The sequence below is a fragment of the Talpa europaea genome (assembly GCF_964194135.1).
Source record: "Talpa europaea genome assembly, chromosome: 12".
Lineage (NCBI taxonomy): Eukaryota > Metazoa > Chordata > Mammalia > Eulipotyphla > Talpidae > Talpa > Talpa europaea.
Window position 1 is genome coordinate 9649288 of NC_140079.1, and position 17601 is coordinate 9666888.

The 17601-nt window shown below is 52.8% G+C and overlaps 1 protein-coding gene across 1 annotated transcript; it reads right to left on the minus strand.

Moving 5' to 3' along the window:
- Positions 1-1460: 1460 nt before the first annotated feature.
- TICAM1 (TIR domain containing adaptor molecule 1) lies at positions 1461-3535 on the minus strand (the record flags this gene model as incomplete). The annotated part of the gene is made up of 1 exon (XM_084248640.1): positions 1461-3535. The coding sequence occupies one exon, from the start codon at positions 3533-3535 to the stop codon at positions 1502-1504; it is 2034 nt and encodes a 677-aa protein (XP_084104766.1). The 3' UTR covers positions 1461-1501.
- Positions 3536-17601: the final 14066 nt, after the last annotated feature.

Here is a 17601-nt window from a genome sequence, read left to right on the forward strand (position 1 = left end):
TGCTCAAATTCTCCCTCCATGGACCTCCCTGGTGGCACAGGACTTAAGTCTCAGCATTATGAAGCTGTCCGCAGCCACTGGACATGAGTTTGATGGCATGAGTTTGATCCCGGGCCAGGGGAGCTGGCCCACATGGCGCAGCAGACCTCTCCTGTCTCCCCGCTGCTCCCCTCAGCAGTGCATTTCAGTGGATCTGCTTGTTCTGCTCCCCACTGTCTCTGGTGAGTCCTCTCAGCACCACCCTCCCCCATACCTCCGGCCTGCACCTCAGTTCTTGTATGCATAAATAAAAATAAATCTTAAAAAAAAAATTCTTCCTCCATTTCCTCTTTGCTTCCAAAGACACACAGATGGGAAGCGAGGCGATTATAATAGGAGAAACTGCGCTTCATAGTGGTGAGACTTAACCCCTTGTGCCATCAGGGAGACCCCAGTTTCTCCTATTATAATCACCTCACTTCCCATCTGTGTGTCTTTGGAAGTAAGAATTCACCTCTTTGGGTCTCAGTTTTTCCCTTCTGTAAAATGGACCCAACAATAGCAGCACCTACCTGGGGGGTCATTTTTGAGGATTAAAATGTTTTAATAAAGCTTTCAGAATTGATCAATGGTGACAGTTCAGCAAATGTCAGTTCTTTCATTCTCAGAAGATCTGCAGTCCCAAGGAAGAGGATTCCCCTCCAGGCGGGGCGCACCTGAAAGGGCACGTGCTCACTCCCTGGGGTGCTATGCACGTGACGCTGATGGTCTGAAATCTGGCATCATAAACCCAGATCAACCCAGATCAAGAACCCGGATTAGAAAGCAGAGCCTGCAGAGTGAAGACGCTTGCCTAGCTTTGGTGGGGCATCAAGGTAAATGCCCTCCATCCCTCCTCAAAAAAAAAAAAGAGCAACAGCAGAAACTGCTAATGTCCCGCAATATCCTCCTCTCTCCCTGGTTAGAAATAGGGCTTTTAACAAGGCCCAAGGCCCATTAAAAGATTACATTTCCCATATTGCTTTGTGGTTGGAGAGGTCCTGTGACCGGTTCTGGCCAATGAGATAAGAACAAAAGTGCACAACTTCCAGCTCACACCACTCAAGGGAGAAGCAACCTTCTTCCTCCTGGTTTCTTTTTTTGGAGGGGGGAAGAGATGCAGCTGGGTGGTAGGGGGGGGTGGCAACATAGCCATGTTTTTGTCGCTACAACTCACGGAGGTCTCCCAGAGGACAGTGGCCCTGGAGCAGCAGTCAATAAATATTTATTATAATTAAAATACCCAGCCCCTCCCCCAACACCACCATCCAGAGAGAGAATCTGTCAATGCCATGTCCAATTCTGGCCACTCCAAAGCCAGAAAGTCCTAGAAGCCCATCTTGCATGACTTCCTAAGAGATGAAGGTCTCCCAAGCAATGTCCTAAGAGTGGCAGAAGACCCCATGCCCCACCTGCTGTCCCTGGAGATGGGGTGTTCTCCAAAGCCCGAGGCCGGCGCCAAGGTCATCAGCCCCAGACTCGGTCATTCTGCCTCCTGAATGTTGTCTTCAGGCACCGGGGTCGCTCTCTGGTTCCACATGTGGTTGTTGAGTCCCAGCTGCACCATGTGGGCATGGTGGATGATCAGAGGCTGCTGCCCAGGGCTCTGAGGGGGCACAGGCGAGGGCTGCGGAAAGGTGGGGGGCTCCTGGAAGGCCGGCGGCGGCGGGGGGATGCCAGTTGGCCAGGAAGGCATGTGTGGTGGCTGCAGGTTGGGCCAGGTGGGAAAAGGTGGCGGGCCTCCCAGGGGCACCTGAGCCCCAGAAGCAGCCTGAGCCCCAAAGGGCATGAAATTGGCAAAGGTGGCCTGGAACTGCTCCATCTGTGCCCACAGGGCGCGCTGGCTCTGCATGTAGGAGGAGTAGGCGGAGCTCAGGTTGCCCACACGCAGCCGCTCCCGGTCCAGGCGCTGCTGCTGCTCCCGCAGGGCCCGGGTGTCCTGCTCCTTCCTCCAGAGGTCCCGGCGGAGCTGCAGCTTCTGGGACTTGAAGGTGTTGGCGACCTTCCTGTGGAAGACCGGAGAGCTCTCATCCAGCCACACCATGCTGCTGAGCAGGCTGGAGGTTTCGGGGCTCAGCTGGTCCCGGGAGGTCTCCCCGGGCAGGAAGGGGATCACGCTGTCCTGCCAGTCGTGCCGCCTGAGGCTGCTCATCACCGACTGGTTCACCTGGTACAGGCTCAGGCGGCAGTCGAAGTTGGGGGTGAGCAGCAGGATGGCGAAGGCCGAGTGGTCGAGGGCATCCTGCAGGCAGTGCAGCTCGCCGCGCCCCGGCACCTGGAACTCCTCGCAGAAAGTGGCCCCGTCCGACACCCCGAGACCCTCCAGCTTCTCCTTCACGCGCAGAGCCACGTGCTCGTCAGCCCGGGCATGCAGGACCACAAAGTTATAGAATTTCTGTTCCGGCAACTCCACCTTGGAAGGTGGAGGGCAGGGCCTCGAGGATCCTGGGTGAGCTGAAGAAGGGGCTGACGGGGAAGGGCAGGGAGGGGATGTTTGGGGGGCCGAGGGGGGAGTAGTGTCTTCTTCAGGAAGCTGGAGTGGTGTCTGGTCCGTGACAGAGCTAGTGCTTCTGGGGGGTGAGGGGAGAGATTTGGGGGCCACAGGTACTTCTGTGCACTCCACAGAGTAGTGGGGACTCGTTTCTGGAGCTTCTGAGGGATCGGGCAGGCCCACAAGGCTGGCATCTGGGGGCACCTCAGGAAGCCTGGGGGGTGGGCTGTCTGGCGGTGCCTGGGGGCTGGCAGGCTCCACTGTTGGGGGCCAGCTCATCTCCTCGGGTTGCTGGCAGGCGGGCTCGGGCACCGATCTGGGCTGGGGCTGCACACACAGCTTGCTGGGCCCAGGGTTGCTGAGGGGCAGGCTGAGGAAGGGCATGGTGGGTGACTGGCTAATTTCCAAGTCACTGACCACAGAGGCGGGGCTGTCTGTGGACTTCAGGGAGCCCCCTCTGCTCCACCCTGACAGGTTCTCAATGGGCTGCGGAAGGCTGCGGGTTCTGGAGGGTGATGCTGAGGACGGTGGAAGGCACCCCAGATCAGAATGGAGGGGCTGGAAGCCCCCCGGGTCCCTGATGATGTCCCATCCGCAACGGTCCCGGGCCTCCTCCTGGAGATCCCCCAGTCGGTGGTCTTCCCTGGAGCTGAAGACCCGGAGGGCTGCCCGGTAGGCCAGGTCCCGCGTGGCGGCCGGGCACAACTTCTCCTCCGCGAGCAGGTGGCACACCTGAGCAATGGCCCAGGACATATCCCAGGGCTCCTCTGAGGCCTCGGCACTGTCCACACCAGCCCACTGGCGGGCTACAAACTGGGCCACCGAGTCCATCTTCAGCGCATCCAGGGAGATCCTGGCCTCCGTCTCCTGCCCCAGTTTCAGCAGCACCATGGCGTGCAGGAGGCCCACCCTCGGGCAGCCCGGGCGCAGGGTCTTCAGCTTGTGCTTAAGATGCATGAGTTTGCCCTCGCCTGCTGCCTCCAGAATGCCAAAGGCATCCGAGAGCGATGGTTCCTTGCTGGCCATGGGCACCAGTGGGCGTGGCCTGCAGAGGCAGAAGTGCTGGGTGGTGGAGGCATATTCCACACTGCCCCCCTTCCTGGCACCTGGTGTCCCCTACCTGTTCACCATACCAGGTGTCTTGGGGGCAACCAGAGCAGACCTGTGAAGCAGGAGAGACAAGTTACCACAAGAAAGAGACAGCTCTGGGAGGTGGCCTGGCCTTCCCGCCTGCCTTCAAGTGTCATAACCTATCAGGGTGATCTTGGGCGAAATGTGTCACCTCACAATCTGTTTCTCCCATCGCCAAAGCATAGTCACCCAAGAGGTAGGCACGACCACCGTTCACGTTGAACAACACTGGTTTGAACTGTGTGGATCCACTTCTACGTGGATTTTCTCATAAACAGACTAGTGAACTCATGCTGTCAACACATACAGCACTCTACTGCAAATACAGTTTTCCTTCCTCAGGATTTTCTTTCTTTTTTTTTAAAGATTTATTTATTTATGCATACAAGAGCTGGGGTACAGTCCAGAGGTGCAGGGGGTGGGGTGAGAGGATTCACCAGAGACAGAGTGGGGAGCAGAACAGGCGGATCCACTGAAATACACTGCTGAGGGGAGCAGCAGGCGAGACAGGAGAGGTCTGCTGCGCCATGTGGGTTGCTCCCTGGATGGCCGGGGGATCGAACTTATGCTGCAGTAACTGTGGACAGCTTCATAGGTTGCGTCTTAACCCCTTGCGCCACCAGGGAGGCCCTCCTCATGGTTTTCTGAAGAACATTTTCTTTTCTCTAGCTTACTTTATTGTAAAGCCCAGTCCATAGCACATACAAAATGTGTTCACTGACATTTTTGGTGAGGCTTCTGGTTACCAGCGGGCTATTATTGGTGGTCAAGTTTTTGTGGCGTCAATAGTTACACACCGATTTTCTCCAATATCACCATTCCTAACCCCATGGCGTTCGGGGGTGAATGGTATTTCCCCATTTACCCACCACAAAAGGGAGCCGGACAGAAGAGATCGCTTACCCAGAGGTGCACAGCCGGTGCGTGACAGAGCTAGGACTTGAACCAAGAAGTCGGGCCCCAGCGGCTCTCTGCCTAAACACGAGAATCCACTGCCCGCCAGGGTAATGAGAAGCCCACTTACAGGATTATTTCCGTAAATCGAGTTGCATTGACCTATGGAAAGTTGGCAGCCCTGTGACTAGACGTCCCTGGGGTCCTCATCCCTTCCTAGGGAGGTCGTCGGTCCCCTAGATGGTCTCCAATGACCCCCACCTCCTGGCGTTCACAGTCTTGGGTAACCCTTTCGCTGTAGTGCCAGCATTTATGTGATTGACAGCACAAGGCAGCAATGGCTGGAGTCACTGATGACTTCGGGTGGTAAGAGACACGGGCTGTCCTCGCGGTAACTCTGCCCGCTGTGCTGGGAGCAGCCTTCAGGGCAGCTCGTGCGGCAGGGAATGGAGCCCTCCACCAGCAGGCGCACAGGGAACGGCGAGGGGGCCCAGGTGGCTGCGGGGTGAGCGAGAGCAGAGAGGAGGTGGTGGAGGCTGGGAGGGGACAGTGCAGGTCCTGGGGGCCTCAAGGACAGTGGGGAGAACCTGGGCTTCTACCCTAAGAGCGGACTGGCTTGCAAAACTAGAACCCTCTTGTCCTGTCTAAAGGTGTGCAGTAGGGGGCCTCCCTGGTGGCACAAGGGGTTCAGTCTTAGCACTATGAAGCTATCTGCAGCACGAATTTGATCCCCGGCCAGGGAGCTGACCCACATGGCGCCGCAGACCTCTCCTGTCTCCCCGCTGCTCCCCTCAGCAGTGTGTTGTTTCAGTGGATCCGCCTGTTCTGTTCCCCACTGTCTCTGGTGAATCCTCTCACTCCCTGCACCGCTGTATGCATAAATAGAGCTTTAAAATAAATAAATAAATACGTGCAGTAGCCAAGACTCAAAGGTGGGAACTTCTGTATCTTAAGTGAGCTTAAGTCACCACAGTCCCTTGTGCTCTTCCCACCCCTGCTCTGACCCCTCCCCGCCCTGCTGTTTGCCTCATATCTGCAGCCAGCCTGTGAGGCTGGTCTTTTTCCTGACTCTTGTTTGGTTTCTCTATATTCCTCCTATAGGGAAAACCATCTGATAGTTATCTTTTTCCTTCTGACTTATTTACTTTGCACGATCCCTTCCAGCTCCATCCATGTGGCTGCAATGGCAGGAGTTTATCCTTTTTGATTGCTGAGTAGTATTCCATTGTGCATATACCACATCTTCTTGATCCAGCCATCTATTTTGGGCATTTGGGTTGTTTCCACATCTTAGCTATTATTAACAGTGCTACAATAAACACAGGGGTGCAGGTTTCCTTTCAAATTAGTGTTTTTGGTGTTCTTTGGGTAGATTCCTAGGAGTGGAATCGCTGGACCATAAGGCAGATCCATTTTGAGAAACCTGCACACAGCTCTTCATAGTGGTTGGGCCAGTTTGCACTCCCACCAGCAAAGCAGGAGAGTTCCTTTTTCTCCACATCCTCACCAGCATTTGTTGTTGCCAGTTTTTTTGTTTGTTTGTTTTGCTTTGTTTTGTTTTGTGGGGCCCTCCCTGTTGGCCAGGGAATGAACCAGCGCTGCAGAGGCTGCAGGCAGCCTCGCAGACCAGCTCTCAACCACTGCACCACCAGGGGAGGCCCTGTTGCCAGTTTTTTTAATATGGGCCCTTCTCACTGGTGTAAGGTGGTATCTCGTTTTGATTTGCATTTCCCTGATAAGTGGTGTTGAGCATTTCTTCATAAGCCTGCTGTCCATTTGCATTTCCTCTTTGGAGAAGTGTCTTTTTAGCTCTCTGCCCATTTTCTAACTGACTTGTTTGCTTTGTTGTTGCTGAGTCCTATGAGCTCGGTTTAGATCTTTTCAAATCAGTCCCTTATCACCTGTATGGAGTGCAGGTTTCTTCCTCCCAATCAGTAGGGAGTCTCTTTGTTTTGGTTATTGTCTCTCTTGCTGTATAGAAGTTTTTCAGTTTGATGTCGCCCCAGCTGTTTATCTTTTCCTTCTCTTTCTTTGCTTCTGGAGATGAGTCCTCAAAGATGTTTCCGAGTTGTATGTCATGGAGTGTTTTGCCTATGTTTTTGTCTATGTATTTTATGGCTTCAGTCTTACATTCAGATCTTTTAGCCATTTTGAGTTGTTTTTGTGTCTGGTGTGAGATGGCAATCTGGTTTCATTCTTCTGCAGGTGGCAGTCCAGTTTTCTCAGTTTTCTTTACTGAAGAGGCTTTCCTTGCTCCAGCGTATGTTCTTTGCCCCTTCGTCACAGATTCGTTGACCACTGCCCTCCAATTCTGAGTGGACAAAGGGCACAGCTGATAAAATGTGAAGGGAAGGGCCTGGAACGGGGCGTGAGTGGGCTAGACGTCACGTCGTTTCAGGCTGTGTTCACTCTTAAATTTCATCAAGTTCAATATTTGGGCCTTGGGTCCTCTTCAGAATTCAGGTTAGACGTCAATAAAATACTAAAAGGGAAAAATGTTCGCCAACTCCCAGACTATCCAACTGGCAGCAACGTGAGAAGCAAATGGTTTTTGAATTAGTTGCCAATACTGAACAAAAGAGATTCTGTGTAAAACCCCAGTGTTCTGGATTCTCTCGGAATTCAGACAGCCACTGACAAAACAGTGTGGCCTGCTGCTGTCCCAGAGCCAAAGCTGCCCCCTGCACTGTGCCCACCCCGGAAAGTTGCCTCCAGGGCAAGCGAGAGCGGCTGGAGGGAACACGGCCTTGGGGTTCAACTTGCTCTTCCACTGAAGACCATGACCTTGACCAGGCCTGTGGCCATCAGCAAGGAAGGCAGCCAGGACAGCGATCCCAAGGCTGAGCCACAGAGCATGCCATGGGTGGTCGAGGCAGTGGCTGGACATCCCTGCTGTGTCCTGACGTGCTGACACTCGCACAATGCAGAGTCGCCCGATGGCGTGTTTCTCAGAACATGTCACTAAGCAACGCGCGACTGTATCTAAATAACACTCCTGTCCACCTCCCCACTCAGAGACCCGCACTCCGACTCCGTGACTGCGCCAGCCTTGCCCCCTCCCCAGATGCCAGGCCTCTGTGCGTCCGAGTCCACTCATAGCCCCTCCTAGCTACACCCCAACTCTGGGGAACCCGCCTTTCTCTCTGCTCCACGTTCCCTGGCCTCCAGGACAAAGTCCACCCTGAAGGGTAGGAGTCTGGTGGCACAAAAGCACCCACAGCAGTGTGGACCCCTACTTTGCCCCCTTGCCGGTGGGTGGGACTCGCTTCTCCGGCTGTTTCCTCACTGTAAAGCCAGTGTGGAGGTGGCAGTGGACACGAACGTGAGTCTGTCCCCAAGATTCGCGATGAAAGTTGAATGAAGAGCTTAGGACAGTGGCCGGAGCAGGCAGGGGCTCAGGATTATACTATAATAAAGCATGAGACTACATACTCAGCCTCCCCCGTGGCGCAGCGGTTGAGCGCTGGGTTGTGAAGCTGCCAGCAGCTTCTGCAGCACCGGTTCGATCCCCGGCTGCTGCCCGGCCACCAGAGGAGGGTCCCACATGGCGCGCAGACCTCTCCTGCCGCCCGCTGCTCCCCTCAGCAGTGTACTTCGGTCCTTCTGCCTGCTCTGCTCCCCGCTCTGGCTCTGGTGAATTCTCTCACCCTCCCGCGCTTCTGACTGTACCCAGTGCTTGTATAAATAAATAAATAAACAAATCTTTAAAAAAAAAAAAAAAAAAGACTACACACTGGCAGGGTTTATGTTTTCTCTCCCTGATCTCTTTTCTTTTTAACCATCGCTGGAACACGCCCTTTCTCTTCTCCCCGACTCAGTCCCTCCTATACTCTCGGATGGCCTCTTCCCATAAATATCTACTGAACACCTGTACGTGCTCAGCTGCTCCAGGCGCTGCCTCAGACTCGGATGGGCAGGTCCCTGCCCCCAGGGAGCGCACAGCCTACTTGGGGGAGACCCGTACTCAGTGAGAAATCCGCCCACTGCAGAGAATGAGATGTGCCGGGAAGACAACGCGCCAGGGTGGTGTCGTGGGACAGTGGGCAGCTGGAGAAAAGCCTGCGGGTCCAGGGAGGCCTCTGAAGGAGACATCTGAGCTGAGACCTGAAGGAGGTAGGGTAGCAGCTCAGGTGAGACTTGGGGCAAGTGCCTCCGGGCAGAAGGCACAGCCCTCCGCAAACATCCGGGGCAGGATGGCAGCTGGTGTGGTGGGGGGGACAGGAAGGAGGCCCTGGGGGCTGAAGTGGAGCCTCGGGGAACACTGGGCTTTTACCCCAGAAAGACCGTGGGCAGGAGGGGTGGGGCTGATTCAGGTGCCCTCGGGTGGCTCCTGTGGGGATGACAGACTGGGAGGGGGTGCGGGGGCTGGAGGGGATCATTCATTGGCTCATGGGAGTAATGATGATTGTCTCCAGGAAGGAGGGGAGTGGCTGGATTTGTGGATAATTTAAGACAGAAGAAGAGCAAAAGGAGGCAAGGAGAAGGCCTGGACTTCAGGCCTGAATGCTGGAGGGGAGAGGAAGGAACAGGCTTGGGATCAGAAGGCAACAATCAAGCATTTGCAGGCATGACTCATTCAATACAGTTCACCCTAGAGGCCCCCATGACATGCATGACCTCACCTCTAGCCACCCGTTCCTCAAACACACCAGGCCTGCCTCAGAGCCTTTACACTGGCTGCTACCTTAGCCTGGGACACCTCTCCCCAGATTCCTTATGCCCGTTCGCTCCCCTGTTTTGGGTCTCAAATGCCATCTCTCCATCAAGGTTGACCTTAGCAGCCTGTTTAAAATTACAGCCCACTCCCACACACTCTTACTTTATTTTCCCCCTTTCAACTTTTCCCATTTGACACTATCAATTTTACTTATTTACTTTGATGAATATCCATTGCTTCCCAAGGGAGTGAACCCCATTGTTCACAGCTGAGTGTCCAGGGACTGGTACATAGTAGCTGCATAATAAATACTAGTTGAATAAATCAGGGGCCTCCCTGGTGGCACAAGGGGTTAAGCCTCAGCACTATGAAGCATCCTCAGCCACTGCAGCACGAGTGGAGATCCCCGGCCAGGATGCTGCCCACATGGTGCAGCAGACCTCTCCGGTCTCCCCACTGCTCCCTTCAGCAGTGTATTTCAGTGGATCTGCCTGTTCTGCTCCCCACTCTGTCTCTGGTGAATCTTTTCACCCCCACACCTCTGGCCTGTACCCCAGTTCTTGTATGCATAAATAAATCTTTATAAATAAATAGATACTAATTGAATAAATCAACGAACAAATAGAATAGCACCTGGTATACGGTAAACACTCAATAAATGTTTCCTACTTCTGCATCCTCTCCCCAACAAGTCAATAAATCTAATCTGCTCCCACCAGGAGCACAATTCACCTATTTTGGTTAACTAAGAAATATTACAAAACATCAAAGGTGATTCATGGCCAACCTGTCTCAGAAAAAATGTGTATTAGGGACATTTATTCAGCAAGTATTTATGAAGGACCTGCTGTATGCCAGGCACTATGTGAAGCAAATGACAGCCCCGGGAGTTAGGACATTTGACTGCCTGTTTACTGATGAGAAAGGGAGACAGAGAGGTAGAGGGATTTGCTCTGGGTCATGCAGGTGGAAAGTCAAGGGGCAGGGATTGAAACCAAGAAGCCTGGCTCCAGGGCTCCTGCACTTACTCACTGAGCACCTACTATGTGCAGTCCCTCCCAGGTTTGGATTTTTTTTTTTTAAAGATTTATTTATTTATACAAGCACTGGGTACAGTCAGAAGCGCAGGAGGGTGAGAGAATTCACCAGAGCCAGAGCGGGGAGCAGAGCAGGCAGAAGGACCGAGGTACACTGCTGAGGGGAGCAGCGGGCGGCAGGAGAGGTCTGCGCGCCATGTGGGACACTCCTCCAGTGGCCGGGGAGCAGCCGGGGATCGAACCGGCACTGCAGAGGCTGCGGGCAGCTTCGCAACCCAGCGCTCAACCGCTGCACCACCGGGGAGGCCCCCAGGTTTGGATTTAAGGAAGCCTCAAGCCAGGTCAATGGGGAAGCCACTGGTATCTGCCCTTACACTTGGCCATTCAATTTTTGCTCATTCTTTCTGTGGGCTCCAGGAGGGCCCTACTTGACGCCTACTGTGTGCTAGGCAGTGTTTCCTGGTGCACAGCAAGTGCTCCATAAATGCTTCTTGAAGAATGTTGAAGAATGAATGAATGTTCCTTGTTCAGAAAAAGGAACAGAGGCCTCCCCAGGCAGGTTGGGGAGCTTGCCCCCACACATCTACACACCCTCAAACTCCCCTGCCCAGAGCTGCAGCCTGCCTGGGTCACACTGGGGTGCCCCTCCCCCATTCCACTGCCTCAGCCACAGGGAGAAGGAAAAAATGGAGGTGCCATGAGGATGGCCGAGGCACCAGGTTCTGAGCTGTGGGGGTGGGGTGGGTGTTAGTACTGGGCACACTTGCTGGGGTTCCTGGGCTCCAGCACCCCACCCCTACAGAAGAAATGGGCTGGGTTGGAGACTGGATCTCAGATGCCCGCGGTTGGGGGTGGGGGTGGGTAGAACTTCCCACGGTGAGAGAGGGTTTCTAGAAGTGACGATTCCGAGGGGGAGGAGCTGTGGATGGGGGCTGATGGGGGCGAGGGCGGGGCAGGCGGCACAGGAGCCGAGGCAAAGCCCCCAGCTTTGGGAAGAAATCAGACACACGGGGAGTGGGGAGTGTTGAGGAATATGCGGTGTTGGACAGAATCAGGGTGTTGGCGAGGATCAGGGGTGTGGAGGAATTCCCGGTGTTGGGGGTGCAAAGGGCTCCAGCGTGTCGGGGAGGGGGCCGGCGCGTCCCGGGGAGGGGAGTATCGAACCCTCTTCGCGGATGTCAGACGTTCGAAGGGCGGCGACCGGCCGCCTGCTCAGGCTGGCTGCACCGGCTACCTGCAGGCCTGCGGGTCTGGCCCGACCCTCCCCCACCGGCCTCACCCCTTCCCCACCTACCAGGGATCCCGGGGGCGCCGGCCAGGCCGCTGGAGTTCTTGGGGCGCAGCAGAAGGCCCGGGCTGTGCCCACGGACGCGGCGCAGTGGGCGCGCGGGCTCCTCCACCCCGCGGGCCTGTGCCCGCCCCTTCCGCGTAGGCCCGAGGGAGGAAGGGAGGTCACGCTCAGCCCAAGGGGGAAAGTCCCCGCGCCCCGCAGACACGCCCCCACCTCCGGGCAGGCTGCCAAGTTCAAGTTTGGGCACCTACCGGGAGCGCGCACTGGATGCCGGGGAGGGCCCCAGAAGAGACGAAACCCCTGTCCTGGGGGGCGCACCGTCTAATAGAAAGTACCCACAGCCTTCAGGTGAGATCATTAGTTACCTGTGCTTTCCAGGAAACACGGAAGGGGCAGGGGAGGAAATCGTGAGGAAGGGATCTTGGCGCTCTGAAGGGCCGGCGGGTCGCAGCACTTTGGAAGAGGAGCAGCAGGGCCTGTGTTGAAGCCGCCAGCTACCTGTCAAAATTCCCAGGGGCCTGCCTGGCTTTTTGAGTTAACCTGGACCCAGACCTGATATATCCAGCCTGAATGTTTTTCTTTCAAAACCAAGAAGGAAATCATGACTATAATCCAGCTTGGATTACATTCGTCTTTATACCAGCGCAGTCATAAAATGTGATTTTTTTAAATAGAAGAGAGAGACCCCAAATGCCTTAACTGGGCCCCTTTGGACGCCTGGAGAAGCTGGGGCCCTTTTTCTAACTTCCATATTTTAGATGAGTAAGTCCAGATGCAGAGAGTACAGGAAAGTCCATTCTGATGAAATACATTTATTGAAAAAATTTTTAAAACAATTTAGCTATCCAGCTTTGGATGAATGGATCAGCACAAGGCGTCCATCCAGACAAGGGAATGGCGTTCAGTCGTAAACAGGAAAGAAATCGGGACACAAGCTACAACGTAGATGGATCGTGAAGACTTTAAAATGCTTTTTCTTAGAAAGTGCTTTATGCTTAAAAATGGTTAAAAGGTAAATTTTATGTTGCTTTTTTTAACCACAGTTTTTAAATTTAAAAAATTATTTTATTTATGCATTCAAGACTTGGGGTGTAGGCCAAAGGTGCAGGGAGGGGGGGTAAAATCATTCACCAGAGACAGAGCAGGGAACAGAACAGGCAGACTGACCAAACTACACTGCTGAGGGGAGCAGCGGTCGAGGCAGGAGAGGTTGCTGCGCCATGTGGGTTGCTCCCTGGCTGGTGGGGATCGAATTCACACTGGCTGTGCTGTGGTGGCTGGCCATAGCTTGACAGTCTGTCTTTAACCCCTGCGCCACAGTTTTTTTTTTTAATACTCATAAGATAACACCTTTAAAAATACACTTTGGAATAGAACTATACCAAAGCCAATAATCAACACCTAGTGATATATTTTTATATTTATCGCCACATTAAATAATAAGAGCTAATAACCCTGGTGACAGTGACGAGTGTCAGCGTATTTCGAGCTGCTGGCAGCAATGCAATATGAAAATATCTGTGGTTTTCTACTGAGGACAGAGTCACTAGTCCTGTTCCCTTTATTCATAATTGAGGAAATGGTACAAATCAATAGGAGTCAGTGAAAATAAAGATGTGTTATGTTTTTCCCATCAGTTCTTAGACACCCTAAATTCTATCATCAGGTCCTCCCAAATCCTTGAAGAATCTTGGGAGGGGAGGCAAATGGAAGTTACATGGTTGCTAACTGCCCCCCTCCTCTGGATCTCTTAGTCCCTTGCCTCCTTGAGGGAGAAAGTTTATTGAGCTCCTACTGTATGCCAGGCACGTATCGGCTATGGGGATACATCGGGGAGGAAGAAAGAAAATTTAGAGGGGAGAGGTCATTAAATGAATCTTCCCAGGCCCCTCTCCACACCTCTCCATCAACTATTTTCAGAGCGCCCACCAGGTCCCTGTCCCTGTGCCAGACAGCTCTTGTGGGCTTCTGGAACCCCTCTCCCACCACAGGAATGTTCTACCCTCCCCAACGGTGGGCATTCATGATCCAGCCCCCGAGCCCTGTTCCTTCTGTAGGGGTGGGGTGCTAGACCCCAGGACCCACGTCTTAAAACAACACTTGGGCTACTGGGTGCTGACCTAGTTGCCAGACACACCAAGGTCCAGATGGGGGTAAATACAGAACCTGTTCTAGTGCCTCCCCCAGGAAAATGGCAAAGAAAATTGAAACCAGGCAACACGCCAAATTCATTTGCTCTTCCTGTGGCAAAACCAAGATGGAGAGGTGAGCCGTGGGGAACTGGCACCGTGGCCGCTGCATGACAACAGGGGCTGGTGGCGCTGGGCAGTAGAGCTGCCGCCAGGGGCCCGAGGACCTGAGGGACCAGCAGAAGCGCCCCCATTTGAAACATTGCTAACATTGCTAATAAGTGGGTTAATTAATGTAACAGAATTACATTGTTAATTGTTGTGTCGAGCAACACCACACTGATAAAGGCATGGGAGTCGTGGAGCAGGCTGCACAAGGCAGGATGCTGCTGAAAGCAAGATCCTGGCTGTTTTTATTGATAGAAATATTACAGAGCATCAGCTACGTGCGTTAGGAGGACAAGGAGAACAGGATGGTGAAACTCAGGAATATCATCTAGGGCTTGGGGGACACGAGTCTGCTGACCATGTTATCAGCTTGATGACCAAGTGTTGTCATCGAAACTACACCCCAGACCCCAGGCCACAGTCCTAATCTTATCAGCAAGGCATTCCACTGATTGGCTTCTGGGGTCCCTTGTCATATATCAGTCCTTGGCCCCCCGGGACCGGGCATTCCTGGTCATACCTCTTGATGCATACCCTTCTCAGAGTGATCAAGCTTTCTGCTCTTGCTTGATATGAAAGGCACCTTGCAAGGTGTGGCTCATACGACTGTGACTGGACAGTTCTGACCTTGTATAGGAACGCAGAACTGCAGGGAACCATGATGGTGGCTGAGCAGGCCGCTTAAGTCTAGCAGACCCACAGTTAATTTTGTCCATTAGATGTTCTGACATAGGTTGCATTAATTTTTTATTTTATTTAATTAATTAATTTATTTATTTTTAAAGATTTATTTATTTGTTTATTTATTTATTTATTTATTTATACAAGCACTGGGTACAGTCAGAAGCGCAGGAGGGTGAGAGAATTCACCAGAGCCAGAGCGGGGAGCAGAGCAGGCAGAAGGACCGAAGCACACTGCTGAGGGGAGCAGCGGGTGGCAGGAGAGGTCTGCGCGCCATGTGGGACCCTCCTCTGGTGGCCGGGGAGCAGCCGGGGATCAAACGGGCGCTGCAGTGGCTGCAGGCAGCTTCGCAGCCCAGTGCTCAACCGCTGCACCACTGGGGAGGCCTAGGTTGCATTAATTTTGCATCTCAAATAAAGACTTGGAAGTTAAAATTCTTTCATTTTTACTGGAAAAGTTAAAAAAAAAAAAAGGAACCTCTCCCAGGTAGGTTTGCAGATGCCCTTTGAACAATTGAACAGGTAAGACAACTAAGGTTCAGAGAAGGTAGAAAACAGAGAGTCCAGCTTCCAGGTGACCTCTGCACTGCAGTGGATAAATTAAGCCCCAGACAGGTGCAGTCACAGCCTTCCCCTCAAAGAAAGAGAAAATATTGCAGTGGAGGTCGATTCCTATCCCATCCCGGAGTGAGCTGGGGCGTCCCCCACCGGGGAGCTTACACACTGCATCTTCCACCTTTGCTCACATCACATGTCCACTGTGCAAATGGACATTAAGGCTGATGGAGCTGACGCCATCTTGTGCCCGAGAAGCCATCTTACTGGACTTTTAACTTTTTACAATCTATTAATATTTACTGACTAGCAGGATCCTGTTTCTACTGGGCACAGCTTCTCTGCGAACTGTGTAAACATTTTTTTTTTTCCTTTTTCTACTCTATGGCAACGAAGGCCAACTTGACTAAGAGTTAATGCTCTAGAATGTAATTTATAATCAATCCTAGTTCTTGGTTGATTCTATTCTTCTTCCCTCCATCTTTTCCTCTTAACATTCCCTTGAACACAGACCCAAAGGGATACCATTTGGGCTGACTGATGCCTGAATGGGTGCTCCCCAAAGTGCAAACCTCAGACACCCCCCAAAGAAAAACACCATTATTTCACTTGAACATCGTCAGGTTTTTCTTGGTTGACATCATGAATGTGATATTTAGACTTTGTTGCTGTGGTTTTGCTTTTGAAGTCGCATTTGCCACAAATCAGCAAACTTTTTTTCTGGAAGGCTCCATATAGTAAACATCTTTGTCGTTCCTGGCCAGACTGCCGAAGGCAAAGCTGCTCAATGCCGCTGCCGGCGCAGCTGGAAATCAGGCCCAGGTGATACATCCATAAGTGGATGCAGCTGGGTGACAATAAAACCTCATCTACAAAGCCAGGCTGTGGCCCTGAGCTGGCGTGAAGCCAGTAGTTCATTGACCCCAGACACAAATCGTACCGATATTTACCTTTAGCCCATGGACAACGCGTCTTTGACATTTTCTAAGCTGACGCAGTTAGCCCAGCTTCATCACTGTAAATGTTACTGTCTCTCCAAGCGTGGCTGGATCACGATTTAACAAGCCCCCTATCGCTGGTCGTACTGGATGCTATTACCCTCAAAACAGGCATCGCCACCTTACATCATGGTGATATGAACACAGTGGGGGGAAACCTGAGTTCTGGGTTCAAATGCTCACTGTGACATTTACTAGTTGTGGAGCCCAAGGTGAGCCTGCTGAGCTGAGCCTCAGTTTCTCTCCCTTGTAACCTGGAGATGGCATGTACCTTCTGGGACTGCCATAGGATAACGTGACTTAATAAGTATTTCTCTAGGGTAGCTGCAAGGAAGGGGAACTTCTGGGACTTCTCCTAAGAGATAGAGTAGTAGTCTCACTTTTACTAAATTGTTCTCCAAATTAATGGTCTGTCTGTGCTCCCACCACAAGAGAACAGGGGTTCAATTCCCCTCTCGGCCCCACCTACCACTTTCTCTTTCTTAGTGGAAGTAGACTACATAGGCACTAAAGCACAGTGAACCCTTGAGCAACAAGAGGGTTAGGGGCACCAACCCCTGCCATGTCGCAGACCCCCATCCAGCTTGGAATCAGTCCTCCAAATTTAATACTGCAGATCTGCCGAGTCACTGAGGCCACACCCGGTTTGGTTGAATCTGAGAATGTGGAACCCGCAAATAGAAGTGCACCCGCACAGCTCCAACCCTGTCATTCATGGGTCTACTGCATGCAAATCTTCAATGGATGACTCAGGGGACTGTTACACAGGCACATGCTCCTGGAGTTAACACACCCAGGTCAAGGTCCAGGTCCTTTCCATCATTACCCACCAAGCAACCTCTTTTCAGATTTCTCCCACCATCGCTTCTCCTGTGTTGAAGCTTCATCTAGATGCAGTCAGAGTCTGGCTTCTTTTCTGTCTGGTTCTTTTAGTCAACGTCATGCCTAGCTACCCCATTGCTGCAGAGGCCAGTGATTTATCTTTGCTCGTTGCCTGCATCCCCAGCTTCCTGGCCCCATTCTCCACCTCCAGAGAGAACAGCACCTGCCCATCAATATAACTTTGTAATCTCTGTCCCCTCCAACTGGTTCCCCCTCTTCTGAGGACTCTTGTGATGACTTTTAGAGCCCCTAATGATCCCAGATCACTCCCGTCTCCAGATGCCTGACCATATCCCATTTGCAAGGGCCCTCACCATGGAGGCAAGCAGCTCTAGGCCCCAGCAGTAGAATGGCCACATTTCTGAAAGGATCGTTGCTGCTTGCCGTCCCATCCCACGCACCGAGGCAGCTGGGCGCGGGAGAGCAGCCGTCTCCTTGGCTCTGCCGGATACCCACAAGGTGAGGCCGTGGTACCTGGGGCAGGAATGAAAAGTCCTTCATGCTCGGCTCTTCTCTGCAACGTCCAGGATCTAATTTGAAGACTAGAGACCAAGCAAGTGCAGTGAGCATGTCTGACAATCAAGATGGGCCCTTTGAAGGCACTTCAGGCCCATTAGCAGGTCTGGTCCTGCCGCAGTCACAGCAGCTGACAAAGCCGCACAGACAGCT